Source organism: Triticum urartu, chromosome 7A (assembly GCF_056163025.1).
Source record: "Triticum urartu cultivar PI428250 chromosome 7A, HENAU_Tu73, whole genome shotgun sequence".
NCBI classification, from domain to species: domain Eukaryota; kingdom Viridiplantae; phylum Streptophyta; class Magnoliopsida; order Poales; family Poaceae; genus Triticum; species Triticum urartu.
In genome coordinates this window covers 113,513,438-113,539,192 of record NC_141879.1, presented here as the reverse complement: position 1 = coordinate 113,539,192, position 25,755 = coordinate 113,513,438, and the positions used below count along the sequence as shown (strand labels likewise).

At 46.8% G+C, this 25,755-nt stretch overlaps 2 protein-coding genes across 2 annotated transcripts; both read right to left on the bottom strand.

The window, feature by feature from the left end:
* Positions 1-6,322: 6,322 nt before the first annotated feature.
* On the bottom strand, positions 6,323-10,096 carry LOC125529878 (uncharacterized). The gene is made up of 10 exons (XM_048694301.2): positions 10,092-10,096; positions 9,620-9,778; positions 9,402-9,503; positions 9,199-9,315; positions 9,022-9,072; positions 8,865-8,931; positions 8,632-8,685; positions 8,410-8,484; positions 6,550-6,582; positions 6,323-6,427 (listed from the first exon to the last, which is right to left on the bottom strand). Exons 1-10 carry the CDS (start codon positions 10,094-10,096, stop codon positions 6,323-6,325), a joined length of 768 nt encoding a protein of 255 aa, XP_048550258.2.
* Positions 10,045-22,491, bottom strand: LOC125525516 (uncharacterized). The gene is made up of 14 exons (XM_048690523.2): positions 22,428-22,491; positions 22,242-22,336; positions 22,024-22,146; positions 21,769-21,867; positions 21,599-21,679; positions 21,387-21,505; positions 21,174-21,275; positions 20,978-21,094; positions 11,670-11,723; positions 11,506-11,572; positions 11,313-11,366; positions 11,090-11,164; positions 10,447-10,479; positions 10,045-10,325 (listed from the first exon to the last, which is right to left on the bottom strand). The coding sequence occupies exons 2-14, from the start codon at positions 22,329-22,331 to the stop codon at positions 10,221-10,223; spliced, it is 1,119 nt and encodes a 372-aa protein (XP_048546480.2). The 5' UTR covers positions 22,332-22,336; positions 22,428-22,491; the 3' UTR covers positions 10,045-10,220.
* Positions 22,492-25,755: the final 3,264 nt, after the last annotated feature.

The following is a 25,755-nucleotide window of genomic DNA, read 5'->3' as shown; positions in this document are numbered from 1 at the left end:
AGAGTAGATCTACCACGAGATCAAGGAGGCTAAACCCTAAAAGCTAGCCTATGGTATGATTGTTGTATGATGAAGTTGTCCTACGGACTAAAACCCTCCGGTTTATATAGACACCGGAGAGGGTTAGGGTTACACAAAGTCGGTTACAATGGTAGGAGATCTTGAATATCCGCATCGCCAAGCTTGCCTTCCACGCGAAGGAAAGTCCCATCCGGACACGGGACGAAGTCTTCAATCTTGTATCTTCACAGTCCTGGAGTCCGGCTGAAGGTATAGTCCGGCTACCCGAACACCCCCTAATCCAGGACTCCCTCAAAGGGAAAGGGGGAAAGAGGAAAGGGGGGCGCCGCCCCCCTTCCTTGCCCTATTCGGACTATGGGGAGGGGGCGCGCAGCCTGCCCTGGCCGGCCCTCCTCCTCTCCCTTAGGGCCCATGTAGGCCCATTAACCCCCGGGGGGTTCCGGTAACCCCCCAGTACTCCGGTAAAATCCTGATTTCACCCGGAACGTTTTCGATATCCAAATATAGGCTTCCAATATATCAATCTTTATGTCTCGACCATTTCGAGACTCATCGTCATGTCTATGATCACATCCGGGACACCGAACAACCTTCGGTACATCAAAACACAAAAACCCTAATTACGATTGTCACCGAACTTTAAGCGTGCGGACCCTATGGGTTCGAGAACTATGTAGACATGACCGAGACACGTCTCTGGTCAATAACCAATAGCGGAACCTGGATGCTCATATTGGCTCCTACATATTCTACGAAGATCTTTATCGGTCAGACCGCATAACAACATACGTTGTTCCCTTTATCATCGGTATGTTACTTGCCTGAGATTCGATCGTCGGTATCTCAATACCTAGTTCAATCTCGTTACCGGCAAGTCTCTTTACTCGTTCCGTAATACATCATCCCGCAACTAACTTATTATTTGCAATGCTTGCAAGGCTTGAGTGATGTGCATTACTGAGAGGGCCCAGAGATACCTCTCCGACAATCGGAGTGACAAATCCTAATCTCGAAATATGCCAACCCAACAAATACCTTCGGAGACACCTGTAGAGCACCTTTATAATCACCCAGTTACGTTGTGACGTTTGGTAGCACACAAAGTGTTCCTCCGGTAAACGGGAGTTGCATAATCTCATAGTCATAGGAACATGTATAAGTTATGAAGAAAGCAATAGCAACAAACTAAACGATCAAGTGCTAAGCTAATGGAATGGGTCAAGTCAATCACATCATTCTCCTAATGATGTGATCCCCTTTAATCAAATGACAACTCATGTCTATGGCTAGGAAACATAACCATCTTTGATCAACAAGCTAGTCAAGTAGAGGCATACTAGTGACACTCTGGTTGTCTATGTATTCACACATGTATTATGTTTCCGATTAATACAATTCTAGCATGAATAATAAACATTTATCATGATATAAGGAAATAAATAATAACTTTTATTATTGCCTCTAGGGCATATTTCCTTCAATAGAAGCATGTTTACTAATGAGTTTAGGTTCACCCTTAACATTAGCCATGTAATTACTCAAGTGTTCAAGCATATCGGAATTGTATTTCAATTGTCTACCAAAATAAGCATTGAAGTTTTCTTGTTTGACAATAAAATTATCAAACTCTTCTAAGCATTGTCTAGTAGACTTATAGTGAGGAATATCACCTTCATTAAATCTATAGAGAGAATTTACCTTTACTACCCGTGTCGGGTTATCAAGACCATGAGTTTCTTCAATAAGTAATGGATTAAGATCATATGTTTCTTCAACAGGCGGTAAATTAAGATCGTGTATTTCTTCAATAGGAGGTAAATTCTTAACATCTTCAGCTTTTATACCTTTTTCTTTCATAGATTTCTTTGCCTCTTGCATATCTTCAGGACTGAGAAATAGAACACCTCTCTTCTTCGGAGTTGGTTTAGGAATAGGCTTAGGAATTGGCTCAAAAGCTGGCTCAGGAAGTGTCCAATTATTTTCATTTATCAACATATTATTCAATAGAATTTCAGCTTCATCCGGTGTTCTTTCCCTGAAAACAGAACCAGTACAACTATCCAGGTAATCTCTGGAAGCATTGGTTAGTCCATTATAAAAGATATCAAGTATTTCATTTTTCTTAAGAGGATGATCAGGCAAAGCATTAAGTAACTGGAGAAGCCTCCCCCAAGCTTGTGGGAGACTCTCTTTTTTCAATTTGCACAAAATTATATATTTCCCTTAAAGCAGCTTGTTTCTTATGAGCAGGGAAATATTTAGCAGAGAAGTAATAAATCATATCCTGGGGACTACGCACACAACCAGGATCAAGATAATTAAACCATATCTTAGCATCACCCTTTAATGAGAACGGAAATATTTTAAGGATATAAAGGTAGCAAGATTTCTCATCATTAGTGAACAGAGTGGCTATATCATTTAATTTAGTAAGATGTGCCACAACAGTTTCAGATTCATAGCCATGAAAATGATCAGATTCAACCAAAGTAATTATATCAGGATCAACAGAGAATTCATAATCCTTATCAGTAACACAGATAGGTGAAGTAGCAAAAGCAGGGTCAGGTTTCATTCTAGCATTAAGAGATTGCTGCTTCCATTTAGCTAATAACCTCTTGAGCTCGTATCTATCTTTGTAAGTTAAAATAGCTATAGCAGCTTCTTTTTCCAAAACATAACCCTCAGGAACAACAGGCGATTCATATTTATTAGGGGGAGAGTCTTCATCATCACTTTCATCAATGTTATCAGTTTCAATAATTTTATTCTCTCTAACCCTAGCAAGTTGTTCATCAAGAAATTCACCAAGTGGCACAGTAGTATCAAGCATAGAAGTAGTTTCATCATAAGTATCATGCATAGTAGAAGTGGCATCATCAATAACATGTGACATATCAGAACGAATAGCAGAAGTAGGTTTAGGTACCGCAAGCTTACTCAAAACAGAAGGTGAATCAAGTGCAGAGCTAGATGGCAGTTCCTTACCTCCCCTCGTAGTTGAGGGATAAATTGTTGTCTTAGCGTCTTTCAAGTTCTTCATAGTGACCAGCAGATATAAATCCCAAGTGACTCAAAGAATAGAGCTATGTTCCCCGGCAACGGCGCCAGAAAATAGTCTTGATAGCCCACAAGTATAGGGGATCGCAACAGTTTTCGAGGGTAGAGTATTCAACCCAAATTTATTGATTCGACACAAGGGGAGCCAAAGAATATTCTCAAGTACTAGCAGTTGAGTTGTTAATTCAACCACACCTGGATAACTTAGTATCTGCAGCAAAGTATTTAGTAGCAAAGTAATATGGAAGTAACGGTAACGGTAGCCAAAGTAATATTTTTGGGTTTTGTAGTGATTGTAACAGTAGCAATGGAAAAGTAAATAAGCGAAGAACAATATGTGAAAAGCTCGTAGGCATTGGATCGGTGATGGAGAATTATGTCGGATGCGGTTCATCATGTAACAATCATAACATAGGGTGACACAGAACTAGCTCCAATTCATCAATGTAATGTAGGCATGTATTTCGAATATAGTCATACGTGCTTATGGAAAAGAACTTGCATGACATCTTTTGTCCTACCCTCCCGTGGCAGCGGGGTCCTAGCGGAAACTAAGGGATATTAAGGCCTCCTTTTAATAGAGTACCGGAACAAATTATTAACACATAGTTAATACATGAACTCCTCAAACTATGGTCATCACCGGGAGTGATCCCGATTATTGTCACTTCGGGGTTGCCGGATCATAACACATAGTAGGTGACTATAGACTTGCAAGATAGGATCAAGAACTCACATATATTCATGAAAACATAATAGGTTCAGATCTGAAATCATGGCACTCGGGCCCTAGTGACAAGCATTAAGCATAGCAAAGTCATAGCAACATCAATCTCATAACATAGTGGATACTAGGGATCAAACTCTAACAAAACTAACTCGATTACATGATAGATCTCATCCAACCCATCACCGTCCAGCAAGCCTACGATGGAATTACTCATGCACGGCGGTGAGCATCATGAAATTGGTGATGGAGAATGGTTGATGATGACGACGTCGACGGATACCCCTCTCCGGAGCCCCGAACGGACTCCAGATCAGCCCTCCCGAGAGATTTTAGGGCTTGGAGGCGGCTCCGTATCGTAAAACGCGATGAGTCCTTCTCTCTGATTTTTTTCTCCCCGAACACGAATATATGGAATTGGAGTTGAGGTCGGTGTAGCGTTAAGGGGCCCACGAGGCAGGGGGGCACGCCTGCCTCGTGGACAGGCTGTGGGCCCCCTAACGTGGATTTTTCTTCCAGTATTTTTAATATTTTCCAAAAAGATGTTCCGTGGAGTTTCAGGTCATTCCGAAAACTTTTTTTTCTGCACATAAATAACACCATGGAAAGTCTGCTGAAAACAACGTCAGTCCGGGTTAGTTCCATTCAAATCATGCAAGTTAGAGTCCAAAATAAGGGCAAAAATGTTTGGAAAAGTAGATACGACGGAGACGTACCAGCAAGCCGAAGACGTGTCGCTGTCATCGTCCCACTCACATCGGAGTCGGGCAGAACTTGTTGTAGTAGACAGTCAGAAAGTCACCATGCTAAGGCACTATAGGACCAATGCACCAGAATAACAACCGCCGCCGATAGAAAGTAGCGTAGATCGGAAGGATTTAACCTAAAGCCACACAAACATAGAAGAACAACAAACAGATTCGAGCAGATTCACCAAAGACAGATCTTACAGAGACACACCTCCACACGCCCACCGAGTCACCGACGATGCTAGACGCACCATCGAAACGGGTGCTATATGAGGAGAACCTTATTCCATTTTCAAGAAGTCGCCGCCGTCTCGCCTTCTTGAGTAAGACACAAACCTTCACAAAACTCAAAATAACATCTAAAAACGAAGCCCTCCCACCGACAAGGACGGAATCCACCGCATCCCCATGGCCTTGTCCCCATGCCTTAAGGGCCACCGAACATGAGGCGGACCGGCGGCACGCCGACAGAAGGCAGATAAACCCTAAGCTTGGGAGAGGAGGCGATGGCTTGTATCTGTGTACATACACATCTCCTAATGCTATTTAGATCTTTGAGATGCTTACTGGACAAGTCGGTACCTATTTAGATCCATGTGCTGCTGCTCACTTCTATAACGAGTTAATTGCGAATTTTAGAGTCTAGCTCAGTTGGTGTTTGAACGCTATTACCTTAGGCAAGTTTTATGGAGTGAAGGCATCCGAAGTCTGCTCAAGTTAATAAGCACTCTCAAATTAGATTAACTAGACGATGCCCCGCGCGTTGCGGAGGGATTTTGTATGAAATAAAAATCACACTAAACTAATCATATATCTACTGTCTTTACAATTTCTCCTATCGTAACATAAATTGTTTATATGTATTTTATAAATAAATACATATCTCTATCTATAATTTCAAAGTTGGATGAAAACAAAATAAAATATGTATGCACGACTCACTTTTCTTTCATATAGAGGACTCGAGTATGAAGCTATGAGATGCATGCATGCGTCAAGTTTTTTCCTTGATTAAAACTCTCTTAAGCAGCAGTTACTGCATGCCAGCAATTACTACATATGGTGGGTACAACAGCTCTCAGTGTGTATATCAGATGGATATTGTTGATTGATCTAGTATATCTAAAGGCTAAAATAATTTGAGTGATGTGGCTCAAGGAGGAGCCAGAGAATTCCTTGTGGTGGGGGCTAGCTACTTAGATATAGAGCCAGTTCTTTTGGGCGGCTTAAAAAATAAGCTACCTCTCCCAGCTTAAAAAATAAGCCGCTCCCAAAATTTGTGGAGGCTTCTAGATTAGTAATCCCATAACTAGTTTAGAAGCTCCAATGAATAAGGAAGGCGGCTTATGACAAAAGCTAGGGAGGAGGCGGCTTATTTTTTAAGCCGCCAAAAGAATTGGCCCATAGTAGATTCAGAAAATCACCACAACAAGTGTTAAGGCAGCACAAGGATGCCAATGCGCGAAGAAAATTCTACCTGCCATATGTTATAACCACTAGAAACTGTATGCTATCAAAAATAAAATAAATCACTCATTTCCAATAATACAAAGTCAAATATAAAGCAAATACACAACAATGAATCCAATAATGAAAAATGAAAAAAGTAAATAAAATCGTGTCATCTCACGCCCCCCCCCCCTCGGTCCGTTGGACAATAAAGTCGATCATTAACAAAACCAGAGGTATTTCCTTAGTGTCTGGTCAATTATGTTATCTGATTGTGCAGTACTCGTTGTGTAACTAACTAAATACGAAAACTAATTTAGGGTTGGGATGATGATCTAGCGGTAGAGTTGGCCAGCTCCTTGTCGGCATTGTCCATTCTTGAGTCAAAGGCGTGCATCTCCTCGTATTGTCGGTCTTTCACCTAGACGCATCAAGAATAACAGCAATTAATATTCTCATGAAATATATTGTGTTACCTTAATCAATTAGTACTATGTAATGTCAATATTTGTATAAAAAGATGAAATGTACATATCTGCATACCTTAGCCCTGCTTCCTTGCTTTTCTCCGTTACCCTGCATGCCAATCGAGGGAGTAACACAGAAAAATTAAAAAAGACACTATTAGGAAAAGGCCTGCTAGTAGCGCACCTATTTTGGCTACTAATGGCGCACTACAGGTGCGCCACTAGCATCATGCCATTAGAATTTTTTACTAATGGCGCACCACGTAGTGCACCATTAGTATATCCCACAGGTGTGCCATTAGTATCTGGTATATACTAATGTTGCACCACATAGAAGTGCGCCATTACTAACAATTTTTTAAAAAAAAATCAGAATTTTTTTAATTTTTTTAATCTCAGGTCAGTCTGGCTTAATCTCGGATCAAAATGCTTAATCTCAAGTCAAATCACACTCTGTGGTCAAACTTCTCGAAAGGTCACCCATCCTAACCCCAGCACCAGCTCACTTCACATGCACTTGTTGATATATCTATCATATCAATCCTATTAAACCTTGTTGATGTCTAGGACTTTGTTCATGTTCATGAGTGTGATCAAATTTTGAAAAAATATTTCAAACTTCCCGGTCATATTACGTATCATATTTTGAAAAAAAATCCAAATTTTTTTTGAAACCAATTTTTTTTCTGTTACTAGTGGCGCACCTAGCAAATGGTGCGCTACTAGTAAGTTTGAATTTTTTTTCATTCCCCCCCCCCTCTAGATCTTAAAAGCCCCGTATCTTTCATTCAGTTAGGTTTTTGGGGATTTTGAAGATGTTGAACGGAGTTCCCCCGGTTCATTTCGGATGTAACTTTTCGAATAAATGATTTTTCATATAAAAAAAATTAATCCGAGTTCGTATGCAAAAGTTATGCCCATTTTACTAAATTTCAGAGAGATTTTGCAAATAAAGTCGAAATTCATATTTGTAAATTTTCCCAACAACTAGACCACATATCACATGGGAAACTTATTTTCTTTTATTTATTTTTTTTGACATTTCCATCCTTTCCTTTTATTTTTTTAAAACTGAAAAAGCGGTCCAAGGGGGTGCATTTAGCACCAGGGTTACTAATGGCGCACCTGATGTGTGGTGCGCCATTAGTAGTTTTGAAAAAAATAAAAAAATTCGTTAGTAATGGCGCACCATGGGATAGTGCGCCATTACGGTGGGTGTGGTGCGCCGTTACTATGTCAACTAGTAATGGCGCACTATCCCATGATGCGCCATTACTAATAATTTTTTTTTTCAAAACTACTAATGGCGCACCACACACCAGGTGCGCCATTAGTAATATCTGGTGCGCCACTGCTATATAGCAGTGGCGCACTACATACACGATGCGTCATTAATGTCCATATCATATATAGCTCTTTTCCTAGTAGTGAGAGTATCTGAGAGCATGCCACGCACGCAAGATATGCTTCATATGTAACATGTTCATGCTTTAAGTGGTTGTGGTGTAGTAAGTTGCTTAAACAATTTATGATGTATGACTTTGTGCTTGATAAATATTATGTCAGCACCTTTTAATTATCGGTGCTCAATCAAGATGACACGGCAGTACAATCCTTCCTACGCAATAAAAATTCAATATATTTTGCTAAATCTTTCCAAATATACATGCTTTAAGCTTCAACCATACATAATATCTTTCTTGCGGCCTCTTGATGCTCATTGTGTTTGTATTCTCTTTATTCTCCACTTTGAGCCAAACAAATTCACCCTTTGTCAAAAAAAATGTCTTTCTTGCGGAAAATGGGGATGCAACTAATGGGGACCCGAATGAAAACACGTGGATGGGTTTCTGGCCTAATGGCAAGAGCGCGATAATGTCTCTCGGCTGACACGAGTTTGAATCATGTGGGCAAGCACTCGATGAAGTTATGTTACCTGATCTCTGAGTGTGGGCACTCCATGATGGGCAACATATTGTGCGTCAACGATGCCGAATTGCTCTTCAGGGTCCTGCCAGTTCAAAACCGAAAACAAACAACAAATAGTGAGCCATGTCAGGTGTCCACAGTTTTTCAAAGCGATTTTCTCGATAATTTAAGCATTCTTCAGTGAATCTATGAAAATGTTGTGTGCATCTATGATCAAGTAACCATGTACATTGACACATCTCCAGAATTTGAAGTCGAGACCCCATCCATGAACCAGATCATTCTACAAAATAAAATAAAAATAACAATAATAATAATACCTGGGCTAGACCTGTTGGTATTTTTTTTATAGAAGAAAACTCCGTGAGCATCAAGCCCTTGAGATGAGACTCGAATCCTGGTGAGCTGGCTGTAAACTCCCGCGCCTTGCCAACTAAGCTACGCTCTGTTCTCAAAATTAACCTGGATCATATGCCACACGCATCTCCAAGCATCCCTGGAGAAGACTGGCGCCATCACCTCCACGAACCTGCCCATGCATACATGCTTCTTCATCTTAGCTTAAAATTCCTTACACATGACACAGGGCGAAGAACTTGTGTTGATGATGATCAATTACCCGCTGCACGGCCGCTGGTGCACGTCGGGGCACTGCTTCCCCCCTGCAGTCCTGTGTCATTCAAGCATGCCTGATTAGCTAATCATCATATATAGTGCATCAAAACTTACGCCTAGAAGATTAATTGTGTGCATGGTCATTCTTGCATGCCTGCATAATCAGCAACTGCTTGCTTACTTGTGCATGTCACCGGAGTTTCTCTTGACGGAGACGTCGTACGCCTTGTGCCCCTTGGTGGCGCCCAGCCCCGGCTGCGAGATCTCCAGCCCGTGCTTCTTCACGATGTTGATGTACCTGCAACCGCCCACAGTCTCTGAATGATCAAAATTCAGAAAGCAGCTACATGCGGAATGGATATGGATGATCGACGACGATCCTACGCTTCGGCGGTGAAGTTGTCGACGCCGAGGTCCTCGTCCCACATAAACACGTAGTCGTACGGCGCCATGATGCTCGGGTGAAGGAACCTCTTGGCGAACCACCTTCGTCAATCATCGTTCACACATTGCAGGTCAGAAATGTCTGAAGATTGCTGGGACTACAGACTGAAGAAAGAAAACGCCGGAGACAGACGGACGGACAGGCACGGGGCTCTCACCATTTGGTCTGCTTCCTGGCGCTGAAGTGGACGGTCTCCTTGGACCACTGGAACTCCTCGTCCCACTCCGTCGTGTGGCCGTCGTAGTGGAACAGTGTTACAGTATATGTGGATTGCACTATTAGTTTTTTTATCAATTCAGACTTTTGGTTGCGTTGACTAGTGCATGATGGTATCAGAGCTAAGGTCTTGAGTTCAAGTCCTGACTTTCACAATGTATTAAAAATTGCTGATAGCCTCACTTTGTGTCCACGTGGAGGCCTCTTGAGTTATACGTGAGTTTCGCGCGCCGTCGCTCTCTTCCGATTAACAAAAAGTATCACTTATCAGTGTGAATAATACAAAGTGTTTTTTTCAGGAATAATAAAACAAAGTGTTGCAAGTAAACGCTTCATGCCAATAAAAAGCACATGTACAACAATGAATCCAATAATGGAAAATAAAAAAGTAAATAAAATGGCCTCATCTCAACCCCATCTTGGTCCGTCGGACAAAAAAGTAGATCATTAACAAAACCAGTGGTGTTTTCTTAGTGTTTAGTCAACCATATTATCTGATTGTGCAGTATTGCTTTTGTAACTAAGTAAATACGAAAACTAATTTAGGGTTGGGATGATGATCTAGTGGTAGAGTTGGCCAGCTCCTTGTCGGCATTGTCAAGTCTTGAGTCAAAGGCGTGCCACTCCTCGTATTGCCGGTCTTTAATCTACGCATCAATCATAACAACAATTAATATTCTCATGAAATATATTGTGTTACCTTAATCAATTAGTACTATGTAATGTAAATATTTGTATGAAAAAACTGAAATGTAAATATCTGCATACCTTAGCCCTGCTTCCTTGCTTTTCTCCGTTACCCTGCATGCAAATCGAGGGAGCAACATGGAAAATTCAAAAGAAGTATCTAAGAGCATGCCATGCACACAAGATATACTTCATATGTAACATGTTCATGCTTTAAGCGAATTACTCCTTTTACGTTGTAGTGTAGTAAGTTGCTTATACAACTTATGATGTATGACCTTGTGCTTGATAAATATTATGTCACCAGCTTTTAATTATCAGTGGTCAATCAAGATGACACGGTGCTTGATAAATATTATGTCACCAGCTTTTAATTATCGGTGGTCAGTCAAGATGACACGGCAGTACAATCATTCCTACGCAATGAAAATTCAATATATTTTGCTAAATCTTTTCAAATAAACATGCTTTAAGCTCCAACCATACATAATATCTTTCTTGCGGCCTCTTGATGTTTATTGTGTTTGTATCCTCTTGATTCTTCACTTTAAGTCAAAATAATTCACCCTTTGTCGAAAAATAATATATTTCTTGCGTAAAAAGGGGATGCAACTGAATCAAAACACGTGGATGGGCTCCTAGCCTAGCGGCAAAAGCACGATGGTGTCTCTCCACTGACACGAGTTTGAATCCTATGGGCAAGCACTCAGTGAAGTTACGTTACCTGATCTTTGAGTGTGGGGACTCCATGATGGACAACATACTGTGCATCCACGATGCCAAATTGCTCTTCAGGGTCCTGCCAATTCAAAACAGAAAACAAAAAAAAAAATAGTGAGCCATGTCAGGTGTGCACAATTTTTTGAAACGAATTTTTGGATAACTTAAGTGTTCTTCAGTGAATCTATCAGAATGTTGTATGTATCTATGGTCAAGTAAGCACGTACATCGACACATCTCCAGAAGTTGTAGTCGAGACCCCATCCATGAACCAGATCATTCTGCAAAATAAAATTAAAAATAAATAAGTTCTTCATTTTACTTGTGTAATAAAATAAGATGATAATGTTATTTTAGTTCAAATAATAATCCAGAATTAATTATGAGCTACTGGCAGAATCAGCATGCTAGCTTAAGTACCTGGATCATATGCCACACACATCTCCAAGCATCCCTGGAGAAGACCGGCGCCATCACCTCCACGAACCTGCCCATGCATACATGCTTCTTCATATCAGTAACTTAAGATTTTCATACACATGACACAAGGTAAAGAACTTGTGTTGATGACGATCAACAATTACCCGCTGCACGGCCGCTTGTGTACGTCGGGGCACCAATTCCCCCCTGCATCCGTCCTGTGTCATTCATGCATGCCTGGTCAGTTAGGATGTGTATGGTAGCCTATATATATGTCAGTCAGTCTTGCGCGGAAAGAAAATGGCTTTTTTTTAGATAAAAGGCGAGAGCCCGACTTTATAGATAAAGCCACCAGGCAGAGTCACAACCACCAGAAGGGAACCACATAAGTTTAACACAGTACGACTAGAGAGTATGGGTACAAGGCATCCAGCCTATCATGGCACGCAGGCCAGCCAAACGAGCACTCGAAACACTAAGAAACCATCCTTCTGGACCGCCGCAGTAGAGAAGAAGCCGTAGATTTCATTTTGGATAGCATATCGTCGAACGCCTCAAGGTCCCCATCCTTAGTCAATGATCTCCACTGCTGCAAAAAGACATTAGCTTTAAATAAGCAACTCACAGGGTTAGCCGGGAAAATATGTTCAATAGTGAACTTGTTTCTAGTAGTCCAAAGCGCCCAACAAATCGCTGCCCAGCCCACCATGAAAACTCGCTTAGACCGGCCTGCTAGAGAATTGATACATCGCCGAAAATCCGCAAAAGAGGAAGGGTTCCAAGGAACATGAAGACAAAGTCTAATGCAACTCCAAATGAATTTTGCCAAAGAGCACTGGAAGAAGATATGTTCTGTATCCTCTAGGGCGCCACACAGATGACAACTATCAGAACCCGGCCCATTTCTCTTTTTAATCTGGTCAGCCGCAGGAAGTTTGCGACGAAGAGCTTGCCAAAGGAAGATTTTGATCTTAGGAGGTCTGCGGGCAGACCAAATAAGTTTAAACTTGTCAGTGCGAACACCAGCGATGAGATGCGAGTACGCCGACTTAACAGAAAAACGCCCAGAAGGGGAGTGGGGCCAAAAAACGGAGTCCTCTTCCTTTGAGAGCAGGGGGAAGCAGGCAGTAAGGCGTTGCCAATCTTCCAACTCCGCAGGGGAAAGAGAGCGCCGGAAATCTAAAAACCAACCCTGAGCCGAGAGCTCAGAGATAGAGATCTCAGGGTTAGCACAAAACGAAAACAAAGTCGGGTAAGCCACCGCAAGAGTAGAGTCCCCAACCCACCAATCTAACCAAAAACGTGTAGATTTGCCATTACGGACAACGAATTTCACCAGGGATCGGAAGATCGGTCTAATACTAACGAGCTGGCGCCAAAATTGAGAGCCACCAGAAGAGGAGGCGAACATAGGGCTCGAGAAGGGAAAATATTTAGCTTTAAGAAGGTTAAGCCAAGCAAGACGTTCATCAAGGGACATAATCTTCCACCACCATTTTAACAAGAGACACTTATTCATGATTCTAGTGTTCATGATGCCAAGGCCCCCCTTGTGCTTAGGTCTGCAAATGAGGTCCCACTTGACCATCCTATATTTGCGTTTGTTATCGGAGGAATTCCAGTAAAAGGCACCCCTGTGCTTGTCGAAGCCCGCGTGTGTCCCTTCAGACAGAAGATAGAATCCCATTAGAAACATCGAGAGAGAGGAAAGGCAGGAGTTGGTAAGGGCGACCTTGCCTGCCTGAGAATTATAACGACCTCGCCACGGCAAAAATCTATTGCCAACTTTAGTAACAGCCGGGGCAAACTCTTTGGCCAAAAGCTTAAGCGGGGAGATAGGTAAGCCCAAGTATTTGAGAGGAAATGATCCTAGCGAGCAATTCAAGAGATGGGCGACCCTCTGCACTTCCGAGGCAGATACCCCAGTCACAATGACCTCGCTTTTAGAAAAATTGATTTTAAGGCCCGACAAGGCTTCAAAGCAGAGCAGAAGAAATTTCAGATTCATGATGGAGTTATCATTAAGTTCAACCAAAATGATGGTGTCGTCCGTGTACTGAAGGTGAGAGATGCCATTAGGAACAAGATGGGAGCTAACCGGAGAGATGTGACCAGCAGCCGCAGCCCGAGACAGAATGTGAGATAAAGCATCAGCCACAAAATTGAAAAGCAAGGGGGACGCCGGATCTCCTTGCCTCAGGCCCCTACCGTTGGCAAAGAAATTACTGGTCTGGCCATTGACAGCCACCGCCGTGTGCCCACCAGTGACAAGTTGCATCAGACGGTGGACCACCGCACCATCGAAGCCCTTGGCCAAAAGAACTTGGCGAAGAAAACCCCAGCTGACTGAGTCGTACGCCTTTTCGAAATCAAGTTTAAGGACCACAGCCTTGGTGTTCTTACAGTGAAGGTCATGAATTATCTCATGGAGGCAAAGCACCCCATCCAGAATGAATCTCCCCTTAATGAACGCGGATTGGAAAGGGCTAATAACCCGATGGGCGATTGGAGACATTCTAGTAGCCATCCCCTTGGCAGGAATCTTAGCAAAATTGTTAATCAAAGCAATGGGTCTAAATTGGGAGATCAAGTCAGCGCCTTTAACTTTAGGAATGAGGGTGAGAACTGCGTAGTTAAGTCTTGAGATGTCAACAGTCCCCAACCAAAAACCTTGAGATATAGCCATAATTAGGCCCTTTAGCTGAGGCCAGAATTTCTGGAAGAAAGGAATGGAAAAGCCGTCAGGCCTAGAAGCCGCATTCGGGTTGGCAGAACGGATCGTCTCAAAAATTTCCTCTTCCGTGGGGGGGGGGGGGGATCAGCAAACTCTCATTGTCAGCAACCGAAAGCTGGTCCAGAGGAGACCAAAAGAGCGAGGCCAAATTAAAGCCTAGAATGGGTTTAACAGCTAGGAGGTTAGAGAAAAAATCAACCACATGACGCATAATCACCGAGGGGTCAGAGACCCTGATGCCGTCGATCGTAAGGCTATCAATAATGCATCTCCGGCGTCTGCCGTTAGCAATCGCAAAGAAATAGGACATAGGAGAGTCACCCTTTAAGGTCCAGTTTATAGTACCACGCTGTTTCCAGTACACTTCCTCTTGCCTATGAATGCCCAGCAGCGCCTCTTCTAAACCATACCGAGTTTGCCATTCAGTCGAGGACAGCCCAGAGCTATCGGCGCGATCATCTAAAACGCCAATTTGAGCAACTAGCCTAGCTTTGTCACGCCTAGACTCAGCGTAATGGTTTTTAGACCAGCCTCTAAGGAATCTACGCAAAAAATAGGAGCATTGATGCCAGTCATCCATGGGGCCAAAAGAGCGTCGAGTAGAGGAGAGGAAAGTCAGAATCTTTTGAGCCACCAACTCGTTAAAACCTTCCACTTGGAGCCATGAAGCATCAAACTGGAATCTCGGGAAACCAACTGGGCGCGAACCATCATCTAGAATCAAGGGGGTGTGATCAGAGCCAACACAAGCCAGCGCTCTAAGACTGACACGGGGGAATAGAGAGTCCCACCTAGAACAAACAAAAACCCTATCAAGAACAGAACGGATTGGGGGAGTTTGATGGTTAGACCAGGTGAAACAGGCTCCAACCCTAGGAATCTCACGAATACCCGTGTCCCTAATAAAAGCATTAAAAGCATCAGCCAGGGGTCAGGAGAAGTTAGACGAGCTCTTGTCAGAAGGGAAACGAAGCAAATTAAAATCGCCCCCGATCAGGAGGGGTAGCTGACAGGATTCAATTTTAATACTAATCTCGTCCAAGAAGGCATAAGACATCGCGTGGTCAGCCGGACCATAAACCACCATGATTTCCAACAAGGGATTGAGGGATCGAAGGGAAACCACCATACTAGCCCAAAAAATGCCATGGTCGAAAGCCACAAAGTCGAAAGTATCTTTTTTGGCACCAAGCAAGAGACCACCGGAGAGCCCAGCCGAGGCCACATAATTCCAATGAAATCTGTCTATCCCAGCAATGGCCGATAAGTCACTCGAGGAAAAGGAAGATTTGATAGTCTCAACAAGGCCAATAAAGTCTACGTTTTCAGATCAGACCAGGTCTTTAAGTTGGTCCCTGCGCCCCCTAGCGCCGAAACCACGAATATTCCAAATTAAGGCCTTCATCTAAAAGATAGGTTTTTGATACGGAGACTTGACCTGCTCGGCGCCATGCAGGATTTAGCACACTTCCTTCCCACGCGAGTAGAAGACACCGGGGGAGCTTGACACCTGTCATCTCCCCCGTCGTTCCCACCGGCCACAACCGGTGGGGCGGCCGAACCCACGCGAGCCTCCTTGGCCTTCGCAATATCAGCCTGGGCTACCTCATTTGCCCTAATAACACCAAGAATCGATGAAGGGGAACCCAGGCTAGAATCTAAGCAAATACCAACATCATCTAGAATTTTGAGCAAGTGATCATCAGATTGTGAAGGAAGAACTAAACGCACAGGGGAGACAACCATGGGGGGGAGGGGGAAGGGGCTGGGGACAAACCTGAAGGGGGAAGATCCCGAGCCGCAGCATGCCGAGCCGCCCGATCGACCACCCGCTCACCGCAGTTGGAGACGTGGCCGCTCTTGCGGGCCGTGGATGCAGGCGAGCGCACAGGCACAGGACGAGCACGACTGGGGGAAGCCGCAGCAGAGGACGGGCCCGAAGCAAACCCATATCAGCATCAAGCCTATGGCAGAGCCCAGCCGCGGACTGCCTCGAGTCACCTGAAGCATGGCTCTTGGCGGAATATTTCTTGACAGAGGACTTCTTCTTCTTCTTGGAAACAGCAGGGCCAGCCGGGGGTAGGTCTTCAATGCCAGACAAGGAGGGAGAAGCGGGACGGGCAGGGAGGTTGGAACACACAGCCGAGAAAGGTGTGCCCTTAGCCCCACCCGAAGCCGCATCCCCTCCGCCCAAGCCAGGAGCCGCATCCTGGGGCCCCCGACCAGCCGGCGCATTCTCCTTTAGTAGATCTTGATCTTCAGGAGAAAGCCCATCCCACTCCGACTGAGTGAACCGAGGATCAGTCCCATGCATGGAGTCGTCAGGGCAACCATCCCCATCGTTGCTTTTATCACCATTGCCAGAGGCCGGGGGGGAGGAGGAGGAGGTGACACCGGACCCGAGGCCCCCTCCACCCACACCCGGAGCCGGAAGCCACCAGCCGCAGGAAATACATCAATGGAGCCGCGAATGCATAGGGGATCAACACACCAGACCCGAAGCCGAGCCGGCCCCAGAATGGCCAGAGAGGCTTGATCCACTTCGATAGGTTTCCCGATGAGCATCCCGAAAGCCATGAGGAACGCTGTGGTGCGCATGCTAGGAGGGACATCTTCGACCAGAACCCACACATCAGACAGAGCAAAAATCGCCTTAGACCCGTTGGACGCGGCTTTGACCGAGATTACAAGTTGATTCAGAGGCAGCGTGAAGCTAGTGCAAGAGGAGATCATACGTAGGCTCTCTTTGGAGGGAAAATTCGCAGCAAAATCAAACTCAGAAAGTTGGCGAATTTGCCAGTCCCAACCGCCCTCATCCCATAACTGAAGTTCATCCAGAAGGGTCTGGGAAGAAATGCGTTTAGCCTGGACAGAAATAATGCCGACATTGGAAAGCGATGGAATAGGGGCTGCCTCTGGGATCCCCTTGTCTAAAGCAAAGAAAGAACACCCTGGGAGGCCGGTGCCATAGTGGACGAAAGCGGGGGCTTGACACGGTTCTGGCAATCCACCGTGAGATGGCCATCTTATCTTTAGATGAGACAGAAGGGGGGGTTTTCACAACGTGATTGGAAATGCCCCGGGCGGTGACAGGCGAAGCAGGTGAGGATGGGGTTGGAGACTTGGGATTGGGGAGGGTTGCGACCAGATCCATGAGGAGGAGGGAGGATGCCATCACCAGACGGAACAGGACCAGAGCCAGCCCCCCGCCCGGCAGCAGGGCCAACGGGGTGGCGGACCGGGGCCCCCGACGCCCCACGGGGGACGAAGCGAGACGGGCCACCCCCAGCCACCACCGGAGCCCGCAACGGCGCACCGCCTCGGGGAGCAGCGCCCAGTGGGGGGGCCTGGGAAGGCCCCGACGAGTCCGCCCAACTGGCCGCCGCTGCCAGCTCCCAGGGATCGACCGCGGCCGACGGGGCACCAGACGCGGGGGGGGGGGGGGGGGGGGGAGGCGCAGATGGGCCCGACCCAGAGGTGCGAGGAGACACCCCAGCCGAAGTCGCCGCCGACCCCGCCTCCGGGGCGAGGGAGGCCTGAAGCTTAGCACGGAGGGCCGCCTCGTACTCCAGATCTGCGGCCGCATCGCCGGATCCATCGCGCCCGCGCTTCTGGCCGTAGAACGCCTCACTGGAGGAAGCACGGGAGCGGTCCATCGCAGCCACCGCCGCAAAGGAGAGGGAGAGGGGAGCTGGGGGAGATCTGGCGAAGCGCCAAATGGGGAGACGGTGACGAGATAGATCCGAGGAGGAGGCCGGAAACCCTAGAAAAGGGGGAACCGCACCCCTCCGCACCCACAAATACCCCGACCGAGCCAGACCCGGCTCGATAAAAGGCCTCACAGGAAGGGTGGGCTGGACCTGGGCCACCCGCGGCCCAGAGCCTAAAGAAGGGAGGGGGGATCAGATAGAGAAGCCAAGGCTAACACCGAAACGGGCCCAGCAGGCCTAGCAACACCCGGCGGGGCCCGCTCCACAGGCGGGGGAACTAGCGCCGCCCTGGATCCCAGATCTAGGGTTGGCGCCAACTCCGACGCCGCCGGCACGACGGAGGCCGCAGGGGAGGCGGAGCAGGCACGAGGACCTGCCGGAGAGCCAGACGCCAAAGGCGGCGAAGCCCCAGCCAACCCAATGGAGCCCAACAGGCCCGCAGCAGAGGACCAACACGACGCACGCCGGCGACCCCGCGAAACGCAACGCCACCCATCCACCTCCAAGGCAGGCCCAACGGGGCGCCCCCTCCCCCAGGGCGCGAACTTGCGTCGGCGACCCGCCGTCGCATCCACAGAAGGACAACACAATGAGACAGGGCAGGGAGAAGAAGGAGCCTCAGAATCCGACCCGAAGCCATCGAGATCCAGCGCCCAAAACTTATTGGCCCGGAGAGGGGAGATGCGGCCAGGGTGAGGAGGGGAGGACAGAACGCGGATGGGAGCGGCACGAGACGCCGGAGCGGAGCCCGGGGGGGATAGCGGAGGGGTGGGAGGTGGAGACGCAAGGTGCAGGGACGCCGCCGGGGAGGAGCCCGACGCAGGTGTCGCCACATGGGGGGAGAGGAGGGAGGGGAGAGGAGGGCCATCTTCTGCTCAGAAACTTCCTTCTCGCCTTGAAAAAGAAAATGGCTTGTTTGGTTACCCACATTCACTGTTGGGCTTGATTAGCACCAACATTAAAGCACCTCTGGGCCTGCATCCGGAGGAACGCTCAAATCAGCCGTTTTTGTGGAGCCAGGCCCGAGCGGTGCAACCCTAGGCACGTGGGCGTGGGCGGTCGCACGCATGGATGAGGTCCCAGGAAGTTGCATTGTTTCCAGACGCGTCGTCATAAATTACCCTCACCTGCCTTCCTCGCCGATCTCTCCCCTCTTCCCCACTCACACCAGCGGCGGCGACCACCGGAGCGACAACAGGACGATTCAAGACGACGGCTACCACCGGAGCGACTGTGGACCTCCACCAGAGCGCATCGGTCATGTCGGTAAGTCCTCGCCCTCTGTGTAGATTTACGGCTTTCGACTTAGGCTAGATTAGATGTGAGCATGCGATTGGAGAGTTAGGGAGGGGAATGGACACATCGGTGGTGCCAGATTGGAATAAAACACTGACATCGATTGATTCTGCGCCAACAGCTTCTAGGGATTCTAGGTCATTTTTTGATTACATAGGGGGTGGGGATTGGGGTACAAACTTTCTTGTCTAACCGCGGTGACCCTAGAGTCGCGTCGAGCGGCGGAGGGGCATAGCCATCTTCTTTTCTTCCTCATTGTCTTCGTCAAGAACGATGTGTCTTGCACGGTCGCCTACCGCCAGCGCCCTGGCCACCATCTGCACCTCGTCATTGTCGGTCTCCGGCGACGTGAACGTCCTACTGTAGTATATCGCGGCACGCTGGTCTTGAGCGCCTTGTACTGCCTGTACTTGGCCCATCTTGCCCTCTTTCCAGCGTCGCTGGAGTCTGAGTGATTCATGGCCCAGGGCAGGATGTCCACTGACATAGCGCCCTTGGCTGGGCCCAGAATCAGTGTCTTCATCTGGTGCGGCGTAGCCTTCTTCATCACAGTGTCGGCCTCCTTGTGCATGTCATTGATTCTGCTGAAGTTCGAGCACACTTCCCTGGTGTGCTCGAACTTCTTGCGATCACTGAAACAGAGTGGGTTAGAGTGCGGTGCCGGGTTACTAGGGTGGGTTAATATAGGAGCGTTAGGCCAATATGAATGAATGCTAACCATTGAACCGCGTGTTGTTAATAATGCAGATGGACAAGGGCAAGGAGGTCGTGCCACCATTGAAGAAGGGCAAGGAGGCAGTGCCACCATTTATGGAAGTGCCGGTGCAAGAACACCCAAGCGCCAAGCGAAGAAACTATGGGCACTACCATGAGGAGTCCGGACCAAGCCAGTTCTACAAGGTTATCCTTGGTCCAAAGCTGGAGAGTCTGCCAATGCCTTTAGAGTTCACCAAGCACTTCCCTATCGTCCTTGTAGAATTCAAGCTCAGGACGAACACCAGTTGCGCATGGAGGGTACGGTGATCAACGGCAGGGTCACCCTTGATCAGGGTTGGGCCACCTTCGCCGCTGTTCATCAGATCATGATCGGGTACATGCTGACGTTCAAGCTGCTGAATCCCGACACCATGAAGGTGATGTTTTCAACGACGTGGGCTTGGAGGTGGTCACCAAGTGCAAGGAGTACGACAGCGTCTTCGTCGTGACCGCCTGAGCTCCTGTTGCCCGTTCCTTGTTGGTTGTTGGTTTAAGACTTGAGTTTCGTTTAAAACTTATCGTAATATGTTGGTTTACAACTTGTGATGCGTGGTTAAGACTTGTGTTTGTGCCTAAATTTGTTCTGTTGCTCTAATTTAGTTCTTAGTTCATCATGTGTGCCTCTGGTAACCTCACCACATCAAGGAGGAGGTTACCACACAATTGTCCTGGATGTAACCAAACAACCGGACTTGTGTTTCCTCTTAAACAAGTCAGCAACCAATACAGCAGACCTTTCATTTCGACACATGCATGCTAGATGGGATGTAGGCAACCAATCAATATGCAGATGTTGATTTTTTGCCTGCATATGCTCAGTCAGACCCAGCTGAGACAAGTATGCAAAGTGCCTAAAAAACGATGCAATAACCTAACACATCCTTAATCATCATAGATAATGCATAAAAAATGTATCAAGAAGATTAATTGTGTGCATGGTCATTCCTGCCTGCCTGTATAATCTGTGCTTGCTTACTTGTGCATCTCGCCGGAGTTTCTCTTGACGGAGACCTTGTACGCCGACTTCCCCTTGGTCGAGTCCAGCCCCGGCTGCGAGATCTCCAGCCCGTGCTTCTTCACGATGTCAATGTACCTGCAACATACCGTCCGCCATTAGATTACAGAGCTAGGTTCAGAAAGCAGCAGCACGAATGGATGGTGGATGATCCTACGCTTCGGCGTTGAAGTTCTCGACGCCGAGGTCCTCGTCCCACAGGAACACGTAGTCGTACGGAGCCACGATGCTCGGGTGAAGGAACCTCTTGGCGAACCACCTTCGTCAATCATCATTCACACATCCCAGGTCAGAATTTCTTAAGGTTGCATGCCACTGACATACTATTTGCATTGTTCTTTGGACTGACTGAAAAATAGAATGCTCTCACCATTTGGTCTGCTTCCTGGCGCTGACGTGGACGGCCTCCTTGGACCACTGGAACTCGTCGTCCCACTCCGTCGTGTGGCCGTCGTAGTGGAACATCAGCATGTCGAACTTGTCCGAGAACTGCGTTATGTTATGTATGTGTAGTCCAGTGTCATCTGACCGATACAGCACGATCAAAGTTCAGAAACCACTTCTTGGGTTCTTCTTAATTACCTTGTGAACAGTTGCATTGACATTGACCCTCTCCTTGTGCCCTACCGCCATTGTGAGGAGGTACTTCCGAACCGGCGCGTCCTGCGCATCGCACACCGTAACAAGTCATTGAGAGTAAGCCTAGCAAGAATTGAGACATGAGTTCAGGGTTCAGAGAAGGCGAGAAAGACCTGACTCGGGGATCCCCACAGCCGGCGCAGGTGAAGATCGGACTCCAACACCACGATGCCCGGCGGTAACCTCCCTGCGCCTTCTGGTCTCCTTGCAATCTGCAGAAATGCAGGTTTGTTTAGATCATCTGCAAACATGTAGTGTAATTTCTTGATGCATCGATCCAGTGATCTGATCAGGAGGCCATGTAGCTGGAAATCAAACTGGATCATCGTTTCAAAAAGTTCAGAACTGTATATAATATTGTAATGTACCCCTGTCATGGCATTTGAGGTGCTACTGCTGTTCCTGAGTAATGGTGCCCAGAGTCTCCCGAGGAAGCTCTCGCTGGAGCTGGAGTTGGTGCTGCCGCTCCAAGGCAGTACGCCACACTGAAGCTGCATACATACATGAACAATCTTATTATCATGATGCCAAGTTAATTTCAAGCCGATATACCAAGATGAAAACATTTTTTCGTTTCTTATCATACATTGGGCGTCATCGATGCCGGGAAAGAGAAGCCTAGGACGAAGCCCAACGACACCATGGCTAACGCCGACAGAATCGGGACTAATCTCATCCTCACTGCATATATTAGTCAGTTACCACGGAAATTCCAAGAAAGAACACGAATATATGTGTCACAAGATTCTGGTTCTGCGAGGCAGATACTTACAAGATCGATGGATGACGACCTCTGCCTCTGGTGCGGGCAGGAAGGGCAGGAAGAAAAGAGGAATGTCTCTGCGATTTATGCCATGACATTATACGTACGATCTACTGCCCGACGACGACGACGACTCTGTAGCCAGCGCGTGTCTTTGATCCGAAGGAAGATGATGGAGTAGGGAGGAGGAAAAGATCCATGGTCTGCCTTAGACTCGCATCCACAGCATATGCGCAGTTGACTTCCCTCAAAAAGTAATTACTAGTGGTTGCCGCGCGGAGGCATTCAATTCCGGCAGCGCAACGATGGAGATGCACGTGCCAAAACACGGCCGCTAAGAAGATGCTCGCTAAGAAGTTCCACTCAGTCTCATCTTCGTCCAGCTCTCCACCGTCATCGTGTGACGACGACGTTGTGGTTCCGCGTCAGCTAAAAACAGTAACGTGAGTCCTCCTTGCTTCTCTTATTCCTCATCTATTCTTCTCCTTGTCATTAAGCAACGACTACTTAGGTATTTGGGAAGTGATGCCTTGATGGACATACAGGTTTGTTGGAAATATGAGCAATTTACCAAATAATTTTGCTAACGGAAATACTAGATAAAACATGATTAATATAGCAGAGATAAAGTAAGTCATGCAATCTGACAGAGTGAAGGTAAATAGTATCTGCATATATGAACTTAAACTAAACATATCTAAAACACACACTAGATGAAGTGGCATATATGAAGTAGAACTTATCATATGTAGGGCAGAAACTAGAGCAAAGAACTGTGTCATGACATCTAACAGAAAGAGTAAGAACACATACGGGACAGCAGCAGCAGAAGCACTGGACTTGGGGTCGACATCCTCTCCAGCCATGTCGTCGATGAGGTTGTCAACGTCGGGGAAGAAGTCGTCGGAGTCCGTGATGAAGAAGTCAATAGTCGCACGAAGCGCTCCCCAAAAACCTTATCACCCTTCTCCCGTACAGGACTCAAAAGGTGCGGTTCCGGAGGCCTACTGTGCCGACCTGCGGTGCACGCCGCAAGCCGGGATGGGGAAGAACGTAGCAGCAACGCAGTGCTCGGAACTTTGTGGCGAGAGGAAGAGGAGCTTCTGATGTGAGAAGGACGCAAACAGGCACTAGTAGAAAACAGGGCTTTGGTCCAGGCCGGCTCAGCCCATTAGTCCCGGTTCAGTCTAGAACCGGGACCAATGTGGGCATTGGTCCCGGTTCGTGAGCCCAGGGGGCCGGCTGGGCCACGTGGGCCATTGGTCCCGGTTCGTCTGGACCTTTTGGTCCCGGTTGGTGGGACGAACCGGGACCAATGGGCCTCGCTCATGGCCCACCACCATTGGTCCCGGTTGGTGGCTTGAACCGGGACCAAAGGCTTCCCTTTAGTCCCGGTTCATGTCATCAACCGGGACCAATGAGGTGCCTATATATACCCCCTCGCGCAAGAGCAGAGCACAGTGCTCTGTTTTTTCTGGCCGAGGGGGAGAGGGCTTTGTGGTGCTCTAGCTCACCTCCTATGCACATGAGGTGTTTGATGGAATGCCCGAGCCACACTACTTAAGCTTTCTCCTCTCGAAGCTCGACCTCCAAGCTCCATTTTCCTCGAGATTTGTCTAGATTTAGCGGTCTGTCACGCCCCGTCCCCGTCTTCACCGCCGTCGATCACCCACGCCGATCTCATCACCGACACCACCGTGGTGAGCCTCTTGTTCTTATCTTCTTTCTGAAAGGAAAAATATTCTTACTTGTATGTTTAGATAGATACTTGTATCATTTTCTTACATTTATTATTGCATCTTATATAGTGCGATGGTTTTGGTATCCGCCCCCGTCGGCCCTCGTCCTGTCTATGATTCGGATTTGGTATGTATATTATCTTTATAACTATTGGTTCATTTATTGTTTATGAAAATTATGCTGACCAACGTGACATAGATTTTATTTATCTAGGATGTATGTGAATCGGAAATGCCAACCGACCCTATTGTCGAGAGGTTAAATTTAGTTGAAGAAGAAAACAATTTGTTGAAGGAAAAAATAAAAAAATTGAGGAGGAGAAGATGATATTGGAGTTGCATGTTGCGGATGTCGTCGATGATCACAAGATCAAGATGGATGCAATGCGCTTGAAGATTAGAAAGATTAGAAAATATGCCATTCATACCGAGGCTTGGTATCATTATGTCGTTGGATCAATTGTTACCTTGGTTGCGATTATGATCGCATTTGTTTTCGCATTGAAATGTTTTACATAGTTTCAATGTATGGTTTAATTAATTAGATGCTCTGGAGAGCTATATGTTGTTAGATGAGAACTATGTATGCACTTTGGTTTTAATGTGATGATGAACTTCTATTAATTTGGACACTTAATTATATATAATGCACGCAGATGAACCGGCAATGGATGTACGGTGACAGACACACCCGCGAGTATATTAAGGGCGTGCATGAGTTTCTCGATGCGGCTGAGGCAAACAAGCAGAATGGTTTTATGTGTTGTCGATGCACTGAATGTGGGAATACGAGGTCTTACTCTAACCGGAAAATCCTTCACTCCCACCTGCTTTACAAGGGTTTCATGCCACACTATAATGTTTGGACGAGGCACGGAGAAATATGGGTTATGATGGAAGACGGCGAAGAAGAAGACTACGATGACAACTATGTGCCCCCTGAATACGGTGATGCTGCAACGGGGGGAGCTGGTGAAGATCAAGAGGAACCAGACGATGTTCCCAATGATGCTGCCACGGGTGAAGCTGCTGAAGATCAAGAGGAACCAGACGATGTGCCCGATGATGATGGTCTCCGCCGGGTCATTGTCGATGCAAGGACGCAATGCATTAGTCAAAAGGAGAAGCTGAAGTTCGATCGCATGTTAGAGGATCACAAAAAAGGGTTATACCCCAATTGCGAAGATGGCAACACAAAGCTCGGTACCGTACTGGAATTGCTGCAGTGGAAGGCAGAGAATGCTGTGGCTGACAAAGGATTTGAGAAGCTACTAAAAATATTGAAGAAGAAGCTTCCAAAGGATAACGAATTGCCCGACAGTACATACGCAGCAAAGAAGGTCGTATGCCCTCTAGGATTGGAGGTGGAGAAGATACATGCATGCCCTAATGACTGCATCCTCTACCGCGGTGCATACAAGGATCTAAACTCATGCCTGGTATGCGGTGCGTTGCGGTATAAGATCAGATGAGATGACCCTGGTGATGTTGACGGCGAGCCCCTCAGGAAGAGGGTTCCTGTGAAGGTGATGTGGTATGCTCCTATAATACCACGGTTGAAACGTCTGTTCAGAAACGAAGAGCATGCCAAGTTGATG